The 20,366-nt window shown below is 37.7% G+C and overlaps 1 protein-coding gene across 5 annotated transcripts in view; it reads left to right on the top strand.

Moving 5' to 3' along the window:
- MPHOSPH9 (M-phase phosphoprotein 9) overlaps nt 1-17,370 on the top strand; it is a 64,255-nt gene extending 46,885 nt beyond the window's left edge. For 4 of the 5 annotated variants that reach the window (XM_057492404.1, XM_036921997.2, XM_036921995.2 and 1 more), the window contains 9 exons: nt 3,793-3,894; nt 8,053-8,187; nt 9,084-9,259; nt 10,834-10,980; nt 11,747-11,867; nt 12,644-12,747; nt 13,418-13,665; nt 13,980-14,048; nt 16,638-17,370. In XM_057492404.1, the coding sequence (XP_057348387.1) occupies nt 3,793-3,894; nt 8,053-8,187; nt 9,084-9,259; nt 10,834-10,980; nt 11,747-11,867; nt 12,644-12,747; nt 13,418-13,665; nt 13,980-14,048; nt 16,638-16,739 (1,204 nt within the window). In that variant the 3' untranslated portion in view covers nt 16,740-17,370. Of the gene's footprint in view, nt 1-3,792; nt 3,895-8,052; nt 8,188-9,083; nt 9,260-10,833; nt 10,981-11,746; nt 11,868-12,643; nt 12,748-13,417; nt 13,666-13,979; nt 14,049-16,637 lie in introns of those variants that run through there. The other variant, XM_057492403.1, reaches the window with a different exon arrangement.
- Nucleotides 17,371-20,366: the final 2,996 nt, after the last annotated feature.

The following is a 20,366-nucleotide window of genomic DNA, read 5'->3' as shown; positions in this document are numbered from 1 at the left end:
CCATGTGCTCTTGAGAAGAATGTGTATCCTGTTGCTTTTGGGTGTAGAGTTCTATAGATGTCTATTAGGTCCATCTGTTCTAGTGTGTTGTTCAGTGCCTCTGTGTCCTTACTTATTTTCTGTCTGGTGGATCTATCTTTTGGAGTGAGTGGTGTGTTGAAGTCTCCTAAAATGAGTGCATTGCATTCTATATACTCCTTGAATTCTGTTAGTATTTGTTTCATATATGCTGGTGCTCCTGTGTTGGGTGCATATATATTTATAATGGTTATATCCTCTTGTTGGTCTGACCCCTTTATCATTATGGTAATGTCCTTCTTTATCTCTTGTTACTTTCTTTGTTTTAAAGTCTATTTTGTCTGATACTAGTACTGCAACACCTGCTTTTTTCTCCCTATTGTTTGCATGAAATATCTTTTTCCATCCCTTGACTTTTAGTCTGTGCATGTCTTTGGGTTTGAGGTGAGTCTCTTGTTAGCAGCATATAGATGGGTTTGCTTTTTTATCCATTCCATTACTCTGTGTCCTTTGATTGGTGCATTCAGTCCATTTACATTTATGGTGATTATTGAAAGATTTGTACTTATTGCCATTGCAGGCTTTAGATTCATGGTTACCAAAGGTTCAAGGTTAGCTTCTTTAGTATCTTACTGTCTAACTTAACTCACTTATTGAGCTATTATAAATACTGTCTGATGATTCTTTATTTCTCTCCCTTCTTATTCCTCCTCCATCCTTTATATGTTGGGTGTTTTATTCTGTGCTCTTTTGTGCTTCCTTTGACTGCTTTTGTGGGTAGTTGATTTTATTTTTTGCCTTTAGTTAGTATTTGGTTTGTTTGCTTTCTTTGCTGTGATTTTATTTTCTCAGGTGACATCTATTTAGCCTTAGGAGTGCTCCTTCTAGAGAAGTCCCTCTAAAATACCCTGAAGAGGTGGTTTGTTTGAGGCAAATTCCCTCAACTTTTGCTTGTCTTGGAATTGTTTAATCTCTCCTTCATATTTAAATGATAATCGTGCTGGATATAGTATTCTTGGTTCAAGGCCCTTCTATTTCATTGCATTAAATATATCATGCCATTGTCTTCTGGCCTGTAAGGTTTCTGTTGAGAAGTCTGGTGATAGCCTGATGGGTTTTCCTTTGTAGGTGTCCTTTTTCCTCTCTCTAGCTGCCTTTAAAACTCTGTCCTTGTCCTTGATCTTTGCCATTTTAATTATTATGTGTCTTGTTATTGTCCTCCTTGGGTCCCTTCTGTTGGGAGTTCTGTATACTTCTGTGGTCTGAGCGACTATTTCCTCCCCCAGTTTGGGGAAGTTTTCAGCAATTATTTCTTCAAATACACTTTCTATCCCTTTTTCTCTCTCTTCTTCTGGTACCCCTATAATGTGGATATTGTTCCTTTTGGATTGGTCACACAGTTCTCTTAATATTGCTTCATTCCTGGAGATCCTTTTATCTCTCATTGCGTTCCTGTTCTCTGGTTTCTATTCCATCAAAGGCCTCTTGCATCTCATCCATTCTGCTTTTAAATCCTTCCAGAGATTGTTTTATTTCTGTAGTCTCCCTCCCTACTTTGTCCGTTAGCTCTTGCATTTTTCTCTGCAGCTCCATCAGCATGGTTAGGACCTTAATTTTGAATTCTTTTTCAGGGAGATTGGTTAGGTCTATCTCTCCAAGCCCCTTCTCAGAGGTTGTCTCTGTGATTGTGGTCTGGATCAAATTCTTCTGCCTTTTCATGGCAATAGAGGTAGTTGTGGGGAGCTGGCGCATGTGTCGGCTGGGAGAACGTCCCTTCTTGCTAGTTTGTGGCATTCCTCTCCTGGGAGAACAGCGACTCCTAGCGGCTTGTGCTGGGCAGCTACATGCAGACGAGGTCTCTGATTCTTGCCCGAGCCACTGTGGAGTAAGCTCCACGGTCGCTGTGGGTGTGGCCACTCTCAGGCTGCTGCTCCGCTATGGCAGATCCGTGTCGGAGGGGGAATGGGTGGGAGGCTTTTTATCACCGTGAGGGGCCTCAGAGCTGTGCTGCTGCCCAGGGGGTTAGGGCACCCAGAGTTCCCTGGGATTCCCAGGTTCTGGGCTGCATGTCCTGGGATGATTCCGTCCATCTGTGGAGTCCCTGTCCCTTTAAGACTTTCAAAAAGCACTCACTTTTCTTTGTCCCAGGGGCACCGGCTGTGGGGACCTGCTCGCAGGTTTTACTGTTCCGTTTCCCTAGTGTCCTGCACACCATGCACTTTGTGTCTGCGCTTCCGGTGCAGATGGCTAGGGCTGGGTGTTTAGCAGTCCTAGGCTCCCTCTCCCTCCCTGCTCCGACTCCTCTCCTCCTGCTGGAGAGCTGGGGTGAGGGGCGCTAGGGTCCCGCTGGGCCGCAGCTTGTATCTTACTCCCTTCGTGAGGTGCTGGGTTCTCGCAGGTGTAGATGTAGCCTGGCTATTGTCCTGTATCTTCTGGTTTCTCTTTTATGGATAGTTGTATTTGTTGTATTTTCAAAAATATATATGGTTTTGGGAGGAGATTTCCGCTGCTCTACTCACGGAGCCGTCTTGGCTCCTCCCTCTCCCAGGAAGATTTTTAAATAACTAGAATACATTGATGGTTGTTCCTGAGAGGTGTGCATTTCCCCAAACATTGTGTAGTTTGTCAGCATAGGTAAAAATCTAAAAGATTTTTAAATCATTGAAAAGAATTCTTAAGAAGCGGTCTAGTTCACTGAATTATTTTTGTGCTCCCAAATGAAAACAACATTCACAGCAACTTTATGGTCATCTATTCTTAAAGACCTGGTTTGGGGACTGTGTCATCTAATTTGCTTAATAAGGTAGGACCAGAGTCATAAATGGGCCCTGTGGCAAATAATTAGACATTTCTAATTGGCTTTGGAGCATATTTTTATATTTGTATTTATAGATAAGTAATGTCCCTTATTTGAAGATTTTACTGCATTCTTAAGGACTTCCCATGGGGAACACAGGAACACTGTCTAGCTTTCCTGTCTGCTCATGTCTTTTCTGTGATACATTCAATTACAGTAATAGATTCCTTATCAGATTGGTATAAAGCATCAGCCCTGTTAGAGTGTTCTTTCTCAAGGCTTCCTTGCAACAGGGTAGGTAAACATTTGTGTTTCAAAAATGAGATGAAGACATGCAAAGTTTCAAACAAAGAATGCCAAGATATCCTCAAAACAACTAATTGGCTAGAGTATTTATTTTATGTTGGTAAACTTGAAAATAGGCTTTTATTCTGAACATGGCACAAGTTGGATGAGCTGATGGTAGGTTGAGAGTTGATCAGGATAGGCTTGCATTTGCATTTTCTAAGAATTAAGGTGTTCTTTTTAATGGCTTTGTTACTGTATGTTAAACATACTTCCTCTTTTGTAAAAGTATTACTTATATATATTCCATATGCATGAATATATACATGTTATAATGGTAATATATTTGAATACTTGAATGTATTTAATTTCATTTATACCTGTTGTGTTTTGGTCTATAGTCAAATTTATAATTTTCTGCTATTTTGTTTCCATTTGTTGTTTCCTTCTCCTTCAGTTGTAGTGTATGCAATGCTCCTTTAATGTATTTGCCTTTCCATTTATTTTCCCTGATTTGTTCAACTCTTTAAAGTTGAATTGGTGGCATTTTACTGTGAAAATGGTGTGTGATCTAGCAGCTCTTCTCTCAGCTTTCTCTGGAAGAATCTGTTAAATAATTTGTAGTTGAGATATATTTTAAATTTACATTGAAATCTGTTGACATATATTTTATCTTATTGCTTTTGAATTAGAACGATTTCAAAACTTGAAGCTCAGGTCAAGCAAGTAGAGCATGAAAATATGTTAAGTCTTCATCATAATTCTAAAACTTCTATGAGACCCTCCCGTGCCAAGTAAGTTATTTTGTTTAATCTCTATAAAACTAGAAATAGGTGCTCCCTTTTTCTTGAACTGAGAAGTTCATCTGTCTAAATCATAAGAAAGTTGGGGTTAAGCATCATTATAGAACTTAAATGTGTAAAAACATCTCATTAGATATTGTAAAAGCTCCTACACAGAGACACGTTTGCCAAAAGAAGGAAGTAAAATCAGATTGGAGGTGATGAGATTGGGATATTTTTTATTTTTGGCTCTGCCCAGCTGTATGACCTTAGGCAAATTGCCTAGTTATTTTGGAGCTCAGTTTTATTATCTATAAAAACAAGGACATCAGGCCAGAATATCTCCAAAGGTCTTTTAGTCCTAAAATTCCAGAAATTTTTCCCATATATGTGGAAAGATCTGTATAGATAGGTCTTCATTAGTATGGTTTTTTCTTTTTAGGTTTTAGTTTTTCAGAATTAGCTTGCTATAATCCCAGAGCATTATCTTGGTGATACATTTACAGAGTAAGTTTTTTTCATACTGGAATTGGTTTTTATTATGATTTTGTGTAAGTATTAAATGAGTAGACCATAACTTTTTAATATTGACATTTATCAAGAAAAGATGGCTAAACTGGTAAATTTTAACCAAAGTTGTAATTGTCATATGAGAAACGTTTTCTAGGTGTTTATCTTAGTAGAATGTGAATTATTTAAACTGAATTATCTAACTGAAATTAAACATTTGAGAGAGAACAAAAGGGTGGAATAAGGCAGGGTCAGGGAAGGCCCTTCTATGCAGGTGACTTGTAAGCAGGGCGGTAAGCTGGGTGTAAAGCTGTTGGCATAGGAGGTGTGTCAAGGAGAGGGAATTCCAGGCAAAGAAATCAGTCTTACGATGTCCTAAGGTAGGAAAGAGCTTGGCATGTTTGAAGAACCTCATGGAGGCTAGTGTGGTCTGAATATTGCCAGTGAAGTAGCTCTAGATGAAATCATAGACCCATCATACATTGTTTTCTAAGCCATGGTCAAGAGTTTAGGTTTTATTCTGTAAGTCCACTGGAAAACTTTTGATGGGTTTTATTTAGGAAAATTAGGTTATCTGGTTTCTATTTTTTTAATGTTCCTGCTGTGAGGAGCTGATGGGGGGAGGAATAGAATAGAAGCAAAGACACTGGTAGACTATTGCAAAGGTAGGAGAGAGAGGGTGTTTGGCTGAGTGGTGGCCATGGAAATGGACAAAAGATAATTTGATGGAGATTCTGGAGGTAGAATCCACAGAACATGGTTATGAATGGAATGGCAAGGTAAGAAAGGGAGGTGTCAGGAAACTCCTTGGTTTCTGTCTTGAGGAACCAAGGCTGTCACATGGAGCTGGAAGAGATGGGAGATAGACCTTGGGGTAAGATCAGAATGTCCATTTTGAATATTTTAGTTTGAGATTCATATGAATTCCAAGTGGAAATCAAGTAGGTGATTAGAACTGTGAATTTGGAGCTCAGAAGTAAGGTCTTACGCTGCAGTTATACATTTTGGAGTTGTCTTTCTATAGTGATTAAAGCTATAAGATGGATAGGGTCCAGGACAAAGCTCTGAAAACCCCCAGTGTTTTGGTGTTGGATAGAGAAGGAGCTGGCAAAGGAACTTGAGAGAAAGCTTCTAGAACCCTAGCATGTAAAATAGTCTACATATCTTTCAGGTTCATACAGACATAGTAAAAGTATAAAAGGGTGCATGGGGATGCAGAATTCACACGTAGTGTAAACAGGTGCCCGGAGAGATTGTGATTAGAGAGGCACCGGGCTTCAGCTATAACTGGGTCCCACTTGAAAGTGGATTTAAATCTGCAGGATACATAACAGACAACCGAGATTTTATAAACTGGGATGATTGTGCATGAGTGTAATCCATGTTTCTGTGCACACTTAAAATATTTTGTATTTTTAAAGTGAACAGGAACCAGTAAAGGATTAAATCCAGAATATAAAGAACTTAAACAAATCAAAAGGAAAAAGACAACCTTCTCAACAGAAAAGTGATAAAAGAGTATGAACAAGCAGTTCACAGTAAAACAAACCTAAATGGGCCAATAAAAATGAAAAGATGCTCATTTCACTAGTAATCAGAAAAATGCAAATCAAAACAATAATGGGCTACCACTCATACTATCAGACAGGCCAACTTAAAATCTAATAATCATTGTAAAGTTCAGCAAAGATGTGAAGAAATAGGAACTCTCAAACTCCTGTTGAATTGAAAATTGATACAGCTCACCTAGAATGATTGTTAACATCCAGTAAGACTGAAGATCTGCACACCCCAAATTCCACAGTTCTATTTTAGGTATTTACCTTAGAGCAATTCTTACACATAAGATGTAGTATTGTTGAAAGGTGTGATATACTAGAATCTAAATATCCACCAAAAGAAGAAAGAATAAATAACTTGATATATTTCTACTGTGTGTAAATGAGGAAAATGATAAAGTTTTGTATGCTAACATGGATAAATCTCAAACATAATGTTGAGTAGAAAAAGCATTGAAAGGGTGTATACATTATGTATACATAATTAAAAGATATAACCGACCATGTATATATAATTTTCATCTTAAAATTTTAAAAAGTATGGTATGATGTTACTATTTATCAAAACTAAGTATGGGTGAGTGCTTGTTATAGTATTCTTGGCAATTTTCTAAGAATATTTGAAATGTTTGTTAATTTAAAAATTGAGGGAAAAGGGTAGGGAGTTAATGGGAGGTCAAACCAAAACAGGTAAAAGAGGCAACCCTTACAGTTTGGGTTTGAGAGGAGTAGAGAGAGGAAGGTGGGAAGGAACCCTCATCTTCTGGTTTCTATTTCACGTTCTCACCTGAGTCAAGGCTGGGTGGGAGGTCTGAGGAGAGTTGGGGGGGAAGTTCATTGTGTTGGAGAGTGGGAATTTGATAGTGCAGAAGGTATTATTGCAAGCCAGTGTTGGGTGTCCACTTGAGATGGTGATAGTGATTCTGTAATGACACCCCAGACTGTACCGTTAGGTGACCTTTTTTTCCAGCAAAGCTCAACTATAGGAGTACAGACACTGGAAGTGAGATAATTGTAGTCATTCACTGAGGCTTAGGTTTTTGCTGCCAGTCAGATGTGATGGAAGGTGAGCGAGGAGGGGAGTCAGAGAGATGAGTGATTATCCTCAGAGGTGAGTACTCCAGAGTGGGTGGAGAGGGGCCAGGGACGTTAGTAGAGGTTGACATAGAGAGTGGTGAGGCCAAGAATCACAAGGCCTCTCAGTCACAGTGCTGTGATGATGCTCGAGCATGTGAGCCATAAGAATCTTTGCAGTATTTGTACAAAGGTAGGTGTGTTCTCTGGTGATGGACTCAGCCCAACGAGTGTCCCCTGAGGAGGTGACTGAGGAGTAGAGTCAGATCCTTGGAGAGAGCTCCGTAGCTCCTTCAGTGTGGACACTGAAGTTGCCGTGTATGCAGGCGGGAGTGCGTGTGGGGGGAATGGGATGAGATCTGAAGTCCAGTGAGTGGCCAGTTTGAAGTGGGGTGGTGTGAGCCTCACGAGCAGAGATTTCATCAGCACATGGTGGGTGATAGTCTAGAACTGCACTGCACTGCATCCTGGTGCCAAAAGCCACCTCTGGGTATTTAAATTTAATTAAAATTAAATGACATTTAAAAACTGATTCTTCTGTCTTACTAGCCAGATTTCAAGTGTGCAATGGCAGTATGTGACTGGTGGCTGCTATGCTGAGCTGTGCAGACAAGAGGACATGTCTGTTTCCACTGGAAATCCTGCTGGACAGTGCTGGTCTGGAAGGAACAGGAAGGGGGGCACTCTTGCCTCACCTCCTTGGCCTGAGCTATGGCAGGGGTATAGAGGGTAGGAAGCGTGGTAGTGGGCTAGGTAGGGTGTTCCAAGCTATGAGGATATGATAGCACCTGAATTTGACTGAAACTCAGGAATATTCTAAAGTAACAGAAACCAAAAATAACAGGGCAGTTGGATCTTAAAACCATAAAATAGAATTCATGTATCTGAAATAAGATTGTCATTTGCAGTTTTAAAATTACTGTGCAAACTTGTAAATCGTATTTCAAAGCAGTTGTTTTCTTTCTATGCTCAGTCTGAATTGAAGCCCAAACCTCAAGATGTCTCAGAACATTTCTCATTCTCACAGCACACTAGCAACCTCAGATGTCAGCAGGCGGAAGTGGTTGATTCCAGGAGCAGAGTATTCTATCTTTACTGGCCAGCCTTTGGACGTCCAGGATAATAAAGTGGATAACCACCTGGAGGAAACCTGTGTTTCTGGGTAAGAGAACTTTGTCTAGATCCTATTTAGAGACTCTTGTGTTTTCTTAGAGCTTTCAGTTGCCTTTAAATGTTCGGGAAGCATAAAGAGCCATTTCTTTGTTTCTTTAATGTCTTAATTTTGAGGACCTGATTTTTATTTTACTTTGAAAAACTAATGTTTTTAGGATATTTTGCTTTCAAAGGCTGTGCCGTGCAGAGCTTCCCTGCCTTAAGCTGCTTTTGCATGGTGGTGTGCCGCACATGGGTGCCTGGTCAGGACAAGATGTTGACCCGCTCGCCTCCTCATAGCCCAAGCCCCCAAGAGCAACCTTGTCCCTTTACTCCAGAGCACCAATTAAGTATGTTTCTGTATGAGGTAGGAGGTGAAGAGGATTGGGAAGCACTGGTCTTTTAGTGCAGATTCAGTTTTAATTGATTGACATTGTGAAGCATACATACGTATTCATTGTGGAGTGTCGTTATCAACTCCCGTGGTATTCCAACAAAGCCAGTAAACAGCCTTGGTTTGCGCTGCTCTAACAAATTACCATGGATGGGGGCTTGAACAACAAATATTTATTGTCTACAGTTCTGGAGGCTGGAAGTCCAAGTTCAGGGTGCCAGTATGGTTGGGTTCTTGGTGAGGGCCTTTACCTCGTGATGTTCTCATAAGGCCTTTCCTTGGTGTGTGTGTGTGCAGAGAGGGAGATCTTGAGCCTCTTCTTTTTCTAAGGGCACTAGTCCTATTGTGGGGGTTCCACTCCCATGATCTCGTCTAAACCAAATCATATCCCAAAGGCCCCACCTTCAAATGCCATCACATATGAGGATTGGGGCTTCAACATATGAATTTGGGGTGGGAAGACACAAATATTCAGTCCATAGCACTGTGTATCTTAACAATTATTTTTTAAGGTACCTATCTCCTCTGGAAAAGGATGCTTCATCTGGAAATTCACCAACAAGCTTACTGATAAAAAAACAAAGAGAGACTTCAGACACACCAGTCCTGAAAGCTTTAAGAGAACTCGATGAAAAAAAAAAACTAAAAAATTGGGGCATGCAGACAGAGAAGGAGGACACCTCAAATAGTTAAGTATTTTTCCTTGTTTGGTGTAGAGAGATAAATATTATGTAGATAAATTCCTCTCCTCCCCCCAGTTATACTACCTTCTTTAAAACAAAATTCTTTAAGTAATGAAAAATTTATATTACTGCTACTTGAGCCCCATTTCATAGATAATTGAGTTCCTGCTTAATAATATATCACAATGTGGCATAGCATGCAACTTTTATACAAAACAAATTACATGTTACTTTCTGATTATCAAAGATTTATATGGCATTCTTAAGGATATTTGAAATTTTTCTGTATCAGTTTGTCTTACACACATCAAAAAGTTATGACAGAACCCTCTTATACTATTGGTGGGAATGTAAATTGGTTTAGCTGCTGTGGAAAGCAATATGGAGGTTCCTCAACAAACTAAAAATAGAAATACCATTTGACCCAGCCATTCCGCTCCTAGGAATTTACCCAAATAAAACAAAATCCAATTTGAAAAGACATATGCACCCCTATGTTTATTGCTGCACTATTTACAGTAGCCAAGATATGGAAGCAACATAAATGTCCATCAGTAGGTGAATGAATAAAGATGTGGTACATATACACAATGGAATATTATTTAGCCATAAAAAGAAGTCTTGCCATTTACAATAAAATGGATGGATCTAGAGGGTATTATGTTCAGTGAAATAAGTCAGGCAGAGAAAGACAAATACAAAGTATCACACTCATTTGTGGAATATAAAAACAGAGCTAAACAGAAGGAACAAAAAAAAGCAGTAGGTTCATAAACACTGAGAAGGGACTAGTGGTTACCAAAGAGGAAGGGTTGGGGAGGTTGGGTAGGGAGGGAGAGGGGGACTAAGGGGCACACTACTTTGCAATCACTACAGTCACTGGGACGGTAGGACAGCACAGAGAAAACAATGATTCTATAACATCTTACTATGTTAATAGACAGTGACCATAATGGAGAGGGTGAGGGCTTGATAATAAGGGTGAATGTTGAACCACTGTTGTGTGTATGTGAAACCATTGTAAGATTGTGAATCAATGATATTTTAATAAAAAAAGAAAAGGAAAAAGAAGTTATGCCAGACACTTGGAATTCATCAAGTAATATGTGGCATTTCCTGCTCTCACCTTTCCTGGTTACTGAGCACCTACTAGCAGGACAGGAAGCATCTTTAATACTGTATTTGTCACAGGTGCAGGTCAGCAGTACTTGCATCTCCTATACTTCCTCTTGTATTTGTTTGGTTGGACCCTCTAATCACATCATCAACATCTTTGGTGTTGCATCTCCAAAGCAGTATCTCCTAGTAAATAAATTAGTGACCTGCTTTCTAAAAATACACTCTCTCGAAAAATCACCTTGAGTGCCAATTGTAAACAGGGAACCAGCATGAGTTCATTATAAACTCTCACACTTTCCTTCATCAAGCATTTTTTATCATTATAATGTGGTACATTTGTCTCATGATTATTATATCTTAGAGGCATTGATTGCTTTGGTGTAACCATCTCTTAAAGACAGATAATTAAAGCTAGGTTTATTCTGTTTGATTGGTTGATTTTTGCATTTGTCTGTTACAGAATTAGTGAATCCTCGGCAAACTGAAATGTCAGGCAATGCAAGTCAGTCTCCAGAAAAATGTGGCCCACAAAGGCAAAAGAAGTTTAATCCTGCTTCACAGAGATCATCATCTTTACCACCTTCAAATCGTAAATCAAGCACTCCAAGTAAGAGATGGTTGTATCGTTTGGGCTCAAAGAGTAACATTTTAGCTATACACTGTTTGACATTTCCTGTCTCCCTGACTTCTGAGAGTGCTCTGAATGCTGGATCCCTAAATAGAATCTTGTTCGATAATAATGAGTGCACAGATGCAATGACTAACAGAAATTCTCGTAGTGTATTAAAGTGAGTTTTTTTTGTATGTCCAGCACATTTTTCACAACTAATACCACTTCACAGTGATAACTATGTAATTAAACATTAGTTCAAACAAACTAATTGAAGCTTCTTGAAAACAGATGCTTCTTTTCATATATTTACCTCAGGTTACCCAGCAGTAGTCACCTTTTCCTTTAGCCAGTTACAGGTATGGTTTTGAAGTTTAAGCCTTGATTTTGTGTCTGCGATTTCCATTTTCATAACAACTGAGGAGATTCATATATGATTGAGTTCTAGGAATGTTCACTAGTGCACCAGTGTTTCCATCCTATTTCCAGTCGACTTCTAAAATCCTGAAAAACCAGTTTTGAGTCAGATTGCTGAAACTACAGTCTAATATACTAAAATGTTGACAGTAGTTCCCTCTAGACTTCAGGATTATAAATTATTTCTATCTTATTTACTCTTTATCTATCTTTCAAGAAGCTTTATGATGAAATTGTATTTCTTTTAAATTAGAAAAAGTGCCCTACTGTTAATGTACGTTCTGCTAATACAATACATATATTTTATAGAAGGAAAAGAATATTTCCTCTTTGTTTTCTTCTGTAGCAAAAAGAGAGATTATGTTAACACCAGTGACTGTGGCTTATAGTCCAAAGCGATCCCCTAAAGAAAATTTGTCCCCAGGATTTAGTCATCTACTTAGCAAAAATGAAAGCAGTCCAATTAGGTAAGTTCTCTAAAAATGTAGGATAAAATATGTATGATACTGATTTTTTTTTAATATCAACTTATGCTCCTACCTATCACTAATTTTTCAGTTGTTAGTGGGAACTCTCTGGATTTAAATAACTGAAACGAATGTCATAATCAACATTTTTAAGTATTAAAACAATTTTTAACTACATAAACTGGCTAGTACTAAATCTAAATACCACCTTACAACCCTTCCCAGATTTTGGATATAGAATGATAATTCTTTGTTGTCCTGAAAAGGTTATGACACAGGGGGATTTTTGAGCCATTTGTACAAGAAAGTGGGCTGGCCTGGCCTTGCCCTAGCACTAAATGTAAGTTTACCTGTGCTCCTGAGAAAACTGTCCCCTCTTGGAAGTGTGATCAGCAGTGTGTGCTGTAGTGAGAAGACCAGGGCTCCCAGGACGGAGCAGGTGACCCTGGTGCATCAGGCTCTATTACTTAGCACATTGAACCTCTGTTTCCTCTTCTATAAAGCAGGAATAACAATACCTGCCCTGCTTATTTCAAAGAGTTGTTATAAAGATCAAATGAGATAACACATGAGTAAATGCCTCAAATATCTAGCATGTAAATATAATTTGTGTTAGAAAACACAAATTTCAGTTTTAGGAAATTATCTGACGAGCTTTCTTTTTTGAAAATATATAAATATGTGAGTTAACTGGATGCCATCTCATCTGTCTAGTGGAGATAGGGAAAATTAATTAAACCCTTTTTTTCTCACAAGTAACTTGCTTCATTCAATAGATCTGATATACTTTTGGATGATTTAGATACTGTTCCTGTGTCTACATTACAACGTACCAATCCAAGAAAACAACTCCAGTTTCTTCCTCTAGATGATTTAGAAGGTATCTTTTCCTAAAAAATTGTGTTATGGTTTTAGTCTTCCATTTTGTGAGTTTCTGGTATTTTTCAAGGTTTTAAATATTATAATGTCCTACACTTTAATATTTTTCTGCCCAAGGGCCTCTAAAAATAAGCATTCATGATTCTTTATTATGTGTCAATGTTGTTATCCTCATTGGAAAGTTGGGAAACTGAGGTACAGGGAATGTTGATGCTTAATCACCAGAGCCATAGTGTTCAGTTTTTCTGTTTACTTTTGTATTCTAAATCTCTATGCAGCTTAGGCTTCAGGTCATTTTTATTTTTTTCTCATTAATATTTTAAGTTTGGAATAAAGTTATGATGTAGGTGAGATTACTTGGGTAGGCCCTTAAAATGTTAACTCTTTAGTATTGATGTAAGCCCACTAAATTTTACTTAACGTTCATTTAAGCTTACAGAAAGTTTGCCTACATTCATGTAGGGGAGTTGTGAAGATTGTCTGACTGAAAGCAAAGCTGTTAGAATTCTGTGGAGAAAAAGCATTGAGTTAAATATGATTTATTGTGTCTTTTCATTACATTTTTTGGCTGTGTAGCAGCCATTTCCAGAAAGTGAAGTTTGGTATACTTAGTAAATATATGATTGATTAGAAAAGTGGATCAGAAAAAAAATTCCTTTTCTCTCTGACAGAAAAAAAATACTCAGAAAAAGCCGCCGACATCCATGTTAATTGTAGTTCTTCTCCTGAACTGTTGCCAAATGGAGTGAAGAAAGTCTCTTTGAGACCAGCCTGGGAGAAGAATAAATCAGTTAGCTATGAACAGTGTAAGCCGACTTCAGTAGCAGCTCATGGTAATGACTTTGAGTATACAGCAAAAATTAGGACCCTAGCTGAAACGGAACGGTTTTTTGATGAACTTACAAAAGAAAAAGACCAGGTAAAAACAAACAAACATTTTTAAAGATTTTTTTCTAAATTTAATGCTTATGTTTGAGGAATAGTCAGAAGGGACTTACTGAGTCAAAGATGCCCCAGGAAGTTCATGTGCCTGTAGATGCCACACCAACACCGCTCTAGAAACTTGTTTGAGCCGAGCTGTCCTTACTAAGTAGGAAAGACAGAGCTCATGTGAAGGTGAGATGGACAAGAAAATAACTAGGTTGAAGTCTTTTCTTTCCATTCTATTATAAATCTCCCTGCCTGTAATTAGAATTCTTGTATTTTTATTTAAACATTGTTTTGTGTTAACAGATTGAGGCAGCACTAAGTCGAATGCCTTCTACTGGAGGACGAATCACTTTGCAGACGAGATTAAATCAGGTGAAATGGCTTAGCTTGAATCTGCTTTAGATTCTTGATGCGAGTCAGTGCTCCATTCATCTAAGATGAGTTTTTAATATCATGGTTTTCAGACACACTGAAGCAATTGGACAAAACTATTAGCCTTTATAGGAAGTGTTCGATGATAGCATGTTTTATAGCTGCATGCTAGCTTTCAGAAATAAAGTGAGTTTACCTTTGTACTTCAAGAAAAGGTGTTCATGGTGTTATGTTTTCAGGAAACTAACTTGGGAGCAAATGGCAGTATGCCTTTTAACAGATTTTACATTGTTAAACTAATTCTCTCACATCAAATCTCCCTTTTTGTGTTTGTTTTTTTCCCCCAATCTGCAATCTATTTATGAACCCCTGTTAACATGTAAAACGCTTGAATTTCATAACTGGAATAGCTGTAGAAGTTAGTAAGAGAAGAGAGATGTGATTCCATTACTGAGCAGGAGATGGTGCCAGGGAAGAGGCCAATATGCATTTCTTCTGGTTGCTTTTCAGAGAATTAAAGTGCATGAAACCATGGGACATTAACATTTTAAACATAGCAGCACAAGTATGTGGTCTCTTATAAAACTGCATTGGGAAAACTGAAGGAACAAAATAGCAGCAGACTCACAGACTCCAAGAAGGGACTAGCGGTTACCAAAGGGGAGGGGGAGGGGAGGGAGGGAGAAGGGAATTGTGGTGGGGTATCATGATTAGTGCACATGGCATGTGTGGGGTCACGGGGAAGACAGTGTAGCTCAGAGAAGATAAATAGGGACTCTGTGACATCTTGCTACACTAATGGACAGTGGCTACAATGGGGTATGGAGGGGGACTCAATAATAAGGGTGAATGTAATAATGGCATTGTTTTTCTTGTGAAACCTTCATAAGAGTGTATATCAATGATTCCTTAATAAAAAACAAGAAAAGAAAGGGGAGAAAAAAATTAACTGCATTGGGCTTTTCAGTGCCTTAACTTCAGGAAAAGTTTGTTTTCAGATTTATCTATGATACCAGAAAGGAAGAAAGTCATAAAAAAAAATAGAGGTCATTTTCTATGGCCTATATCCCTAACTTCTCTTTTTTTACTGATGCTAAGTCTTTTTATTGTTTTTGTTGTTCTGAAAGTTTTTATTTGTAACTTACAAGACTCAACGTGAAACTTTTTTAAAAATAATTTGCTGAAAAAAAATAAACAATTTGCTGAGAAAGTAGAAGGACTTGTTGATATCCTCATTCTAAATTAATCTGAAACTTTTAATATGTTTTTATGTAATGATTATAAGTTCTTTAAAATAAGACTTAAAGGATTCTGATTTTTGTTTATATATGTCAAAGCTGTTTCAGTCCAGTTAGAAGACAAATGGCGCAAAGAAAGACTGAGAATGCTTATGTATGATTCATAAGTGAAAAAGTAAAATTGGGCAAAAAAAAGAAATATGTAAAATACACATTTAAAAAACAATCATCATTTTATAAAAATCTGTTACATTGGCAGATATTAAAAAAAAGAAAGAAAAGCACCCAGGATGGGGGAAAGCTTACTCTTACACACTGCAGATGGAGTGGAAGTAGAAATTGTCACAAAACTTTAGAATTTTGTATTTCTTTGGACCTAGTATTTTTACTTCTGGGAATGACTCCTAAGACAGTACTTAAAGATATGTGCAAAAAGATATCTTTAAAAATATTTATTGTAGCATTATTTATGATACTCAAAATTAGAAGCAACCTTAAATTTCTACTAAAAGATTTTTGCTTGAATATGGAATTTTTGGTTAAGTCTGATGGAATATTTCACATTGATTTAAAATGGTGTTGTAGAAGGATATTTCATAATAGGAAATTTTCAATTGAAAAACATTTTGAAAAAGTATTTCTTAAAAATTGTGTGCAAATCTGCAGCAAAAACAGGAAAGAGCAAAAGTGGTTGTTAACTTTTTGCTCATATGTTAAATATTCTATCATGAATCTGAATGTAATCCTCTTAAAGCTGTTAAAGAGAAAATTTTGAGTTTTATTTCAGGATGCCATTTGAGTTAATACTGAATCAAGTATCTAAAATGATAGGTATTTATTTCAGGTACCATTTATTTTAAAATAGTTAACATTTGTTACTTGTGAAAGTCTGTTTCTTTGAAAAGTCTCTTGCAGCGTTATTTAACTTGGAAATTTTTGTCAAAAGAAAGTTGTTTGATATATGTGTAAGTGGGATATGGCGCTAATCAGATGTGTCCGTTTCTTCAGGCAAAATGTGTGAAGAAGCCCCTCCTAGGTGCCTTGTGATTCAGTGAAGCCAAAGATTAGCTCCTTCCAGTCAGTTGTATTGCTATTACTAGTTTCCACATATTCAAAATATCAGACTTGAGAATATTTTAAAGTGCAACAGTTATTTTGAATGGTTGAAAAGTTGATTCACATTGTTCAGGTTAAAAGAAACAACAAATGATTTGTACAAAAAACAAAATAACTGTGATTGTAATGTTCATACCACTTTTTGCTGAAAGAAGAAGGGTCAGTAGGTGGCGATTATAGAACCAGTAAACTTAATGGAGAATTCTAATTAAACTTTTTCCATTATTTCCCCCAGGAAGCCTTGGAAGATCGTTTGGAAAGGATTAATCGAGAACTGGGCTCAGTTCGCATGACATTAAAGAAATTTCATGTTTTGCGCACCTCTGCAAATCTTTGAGATTTGTAGCCATTAAATTTGGAGACGTTTTTGTTTGCACTAATGTATAATTATGCACTCAGAAAAGGCAAACTATTTTGTACTGTTTATAAGCCTACAAACAGTAGTTTTAAATCATGCTATTCTTTACACTTGCTGTTTTATACTTCAAATGGCCACATATTTTCAAGATATTTTTCTTATGCTCAGGAATCTCTTGTATATTTTACTATTTAAAAAGCATTATTTTTAAATAGTATATGTTTCCAGTTTATATCAAGAATAAGGAAATATAAATGGGAGACAGCTGGTTTCTAAACAGTGTTATGCTTTTACAATTTGCTCACCAATTTTATAAACTTGTTCGACATTGTGAATATGATTCCTTTTTTAAAAACTAAGTGCTTATGAGCAGCTTCCATAATGATAGACTAATACATGCTGAATGCAAAAAAAAAATTTACAGCATTCAGTGGATTTTAGTTATGTTGAGGTTTAAAAAAAAAATGGTCATGCAATTCCTGCTTGAAACATGTCTTAGAGTGAACATTAGTAATAATGAAAATATTGAAAATAATGGAATACTGCAAAGCTTTGAAAACTATGAATAACTCATTTTGTTTCCCTTAAACTTTATTATTTGCAAGAAAAAGGAGAGATGCTGAATACGTAGTTTTCAGAAAAAGCTAAACAGTCGAAGAGCTATAGCTTTCTTTCCATCATTCTGAATGTAACTTATGTCCCACTCTTGACAGTAAGTTGATAAAGTTTTAAGGAAGACCACCACCACCCAGCGATGTGGTAAGAGAAGCGTTGGTGTCCTCGAGGGACGTGACCTCAACAGTCATCTTGCCCTCATCTCTACCCCTCCACCCCTGCCACAAAGAAAAACAAATACTCCCATAGAGGTGCTGTAAGAACACTAGGTTTAGAGCAGAGTGACTAACTCTGCTTGTAATAAACAGGAAATATGTCTAGGTAGAACCTGTAGCTCACTGCCTTGGCAGTGCCTTCTGGCTCTTGGAAGGAGCTTGTGGGCAGGAGGTTGTGCTCTGGTCAGGAGCATCAGCAGTACATGTCCTTATGCTGGTCAAGTGGGCTGCTCAACTGCCCACTTTTTGGTGGTCAGGAGAACCCAGTACTGACTTATTCAAGCTCAGTATTGTGAGAAACACACTCACTGGTCCAAACTCAGTAAGTGGACACGGAGACAAAGAGAACAGAGGAGCGAGGCTTTAATGACGGTCGGATGTCTGGTGGGCAGGCACACCTGCAGAGATTGGCGCCAGTAATTTATCTCCTAGTGCGCGAGTCCCTCCCCTGGTTCCTCATTGGTTGAGTACTACAGGGTTCCCATTCTTTCCCTGAGTCACCTAAGCCAGTTATATCTTTCCCTTACATTTGTCTTAATTTTATTGGTAGGTTTAAGAAAACTCAAACAGATATAGCCAGGCCCTTACCAACCCCCCCACCCCCACTCAACCCCCAATGCATCCTCAACACTTTGTTAATACCTTACTGTTAAAATGTTTAAACATCTTGGTGGGAATAAATCACATTTAGGTTTTATGCCCCTTCCTAACAGTATTTACTGATAAAGACTTATTCCAAACTTCCAAAATTAATTCCTGCTGAAATGCTCAGGTTTTGAAGTTCGGTTTACTTTTGAGCTTTTCCTGTTTTATGTGACACTTAATAGCATGTAGTTATAATGAACCAAGCCAACTGTTATTCCATTAGGGTATAATATGTATGCCTTCAAGCAGGGATCTCAAATTATCTTTGAGTGCCCTTCACCAAAGCTTCACCTGGCTGAGCTCCAGGCCTGGCGCATAGCCATGCTCCCTCCTCAATTTCAGGATTCTCAGCAAGGAGGGGCCTTCTGACAGCTACCCCTCCGGGCCTATCCAGGAATTGAACCTTTACTCCCAACTGCAACTAGTTGAAGACCTCTGGTTGATCAAAATCATTCATCAACAGAATTAAGTGCCTTTATACTTGGTATTTTTTCCTAGCTTTTTTTTTTGGTCTCTTAGTTGTAGTGAACTTTATTTTAATCAAGCTCCAGTACAGCCTGTGTTAAGACCTAATAAAGGGGTTGACTTTACCACTGATACCCTAATGTATTCCTATACATGACAACAAAAACTTAACTTGGGGATTATTAGGATATTTCATTGTCCCCTACTAGTATTATCAAGTCTACTACATTCAAATAGTAAAGTGCCATTTCAGAAAAGATTAGTTTTATCTTGTCAAAGAATTATTTACTTCTAGTCTATATTGGCTTATTCCAAGAAAGGTATTAAGCCCCATCAAAAAACATCATCTGTGTGTGTCTCAGAAAACATGCTTTTTTTTTGGAGTGTAATAGATTGGAAGTATCAGTCACTTTTTTTTTTAAGTAGAAAAAGAAAACACTTATTTTGAATAAAAATTAAACCAGAATGTGATATGCATCACAGGCAATCTGCTAAGAGATTGTGAAGACAAAGAAATCTCACCGTTTTACAGAGCCCAGCAGATACAGCCCTTACATACGTGTTTTCAAGATAATAACTAGTCCTCAGGTAAGAGGACTTGTCACTTATTTTTAAAAAAGCACATTTTATATTTTTCTTTATAGCTATGAAATGGGAAACCAAGAAAAATCCTTTCAGCTGTCTTTTGGTAATGCCTAACTTGCAGAACATTAGACTGAAAAACAGCTCCTAAAAACAGGAAATGTGGCGGTTTTAAAAAGCTATTATCCCAGCCCAAGGAAGTAAAACTTTTGTTGAGGGCTGGGGATGAGCTGCAGTGAGTAAAAAAAAAAAACAAAAAACCTAAGTGAATTTTCCACTTGTGGGAAGTGCCTTTTGAAATGCAAATAGTTAACTCCTTTCTTCTGGGTCTGACCCTTTCCCTTACAAAGCATCCTGAGGTGGAGAAATGGCCTTTGGGAGCCCGGAGTTAAAGTAAGTTCCAATGAAGCAGTAGTATATGTCACTGATGTGGCAACGTAGGACTGCAGTAGCTGGGAGGGGACAGGAGGACCAGGCGGACCTGGATCACATCTGGCTCAGCAGTGAAAGATGAAATGATAAGAAATTGCCTTCCATTAAGGGAGATTATGTAAAGTGCCTAGTGCTTAGTAAGTTTTCAATAAATATTTCAGATTTATTCTGAATTAGATAGGCTTTGGAAGTGGTGATTTAGTACTTACTAAAATATAAAAGTAGACTGTGTCCCCAGTAATTGATTTAAAAACTGACATGAGTTGGTTGATATTGCCATTAGGTGTTAGGTCTAAGATGTTCTCTCCTGACTTTTTGCAAAAAATGAGGTTTCCTGGCATTTAAATTAGCTTTACTCTGGTGTTTTTTTAATGACTTAAAAGTAACCTGTCTAGTGTAAGTTCAGAAACACTTTGATCTTAAATAAAATAGGTGATTTGGGATTTATTTGAAGATAGGTTATCTTAAAATATTGCTAATGAAATCAATATGATTGCTCTTTGTAACTAGACAGCTGAAGGGGAGGCCTGTGAAGCAGAACATGAAGGATGTGCCTGCCACTGGTTTTAGACTTTGATGAGCAACCAAAGATTGTTTCCCCTTTTTAACTCAGAAAAGCCAGGTGCTTTGCTGAGTGCGATTTGAATTCTCA

The sequence above is a fragment of the Manis pentadactyla genome, chromosome 14, assembly GCF_030020395.1.
Source record: "Manis pentadactyla isolate mManPen7 chromosome 14, mManPen7.hap1, whole genome shotgun sequence".
NCBI classification, from domain to species: Eukaryota; Metazoa; Chordata; class Mammalia; order Pholidota; family Manidae; genus Manis; species Manis pentadactyla.
Note: the sequence above shows the minus strand (reverse complement) of the source record. Positions and strands in the feature narration are given on the sequence as shown.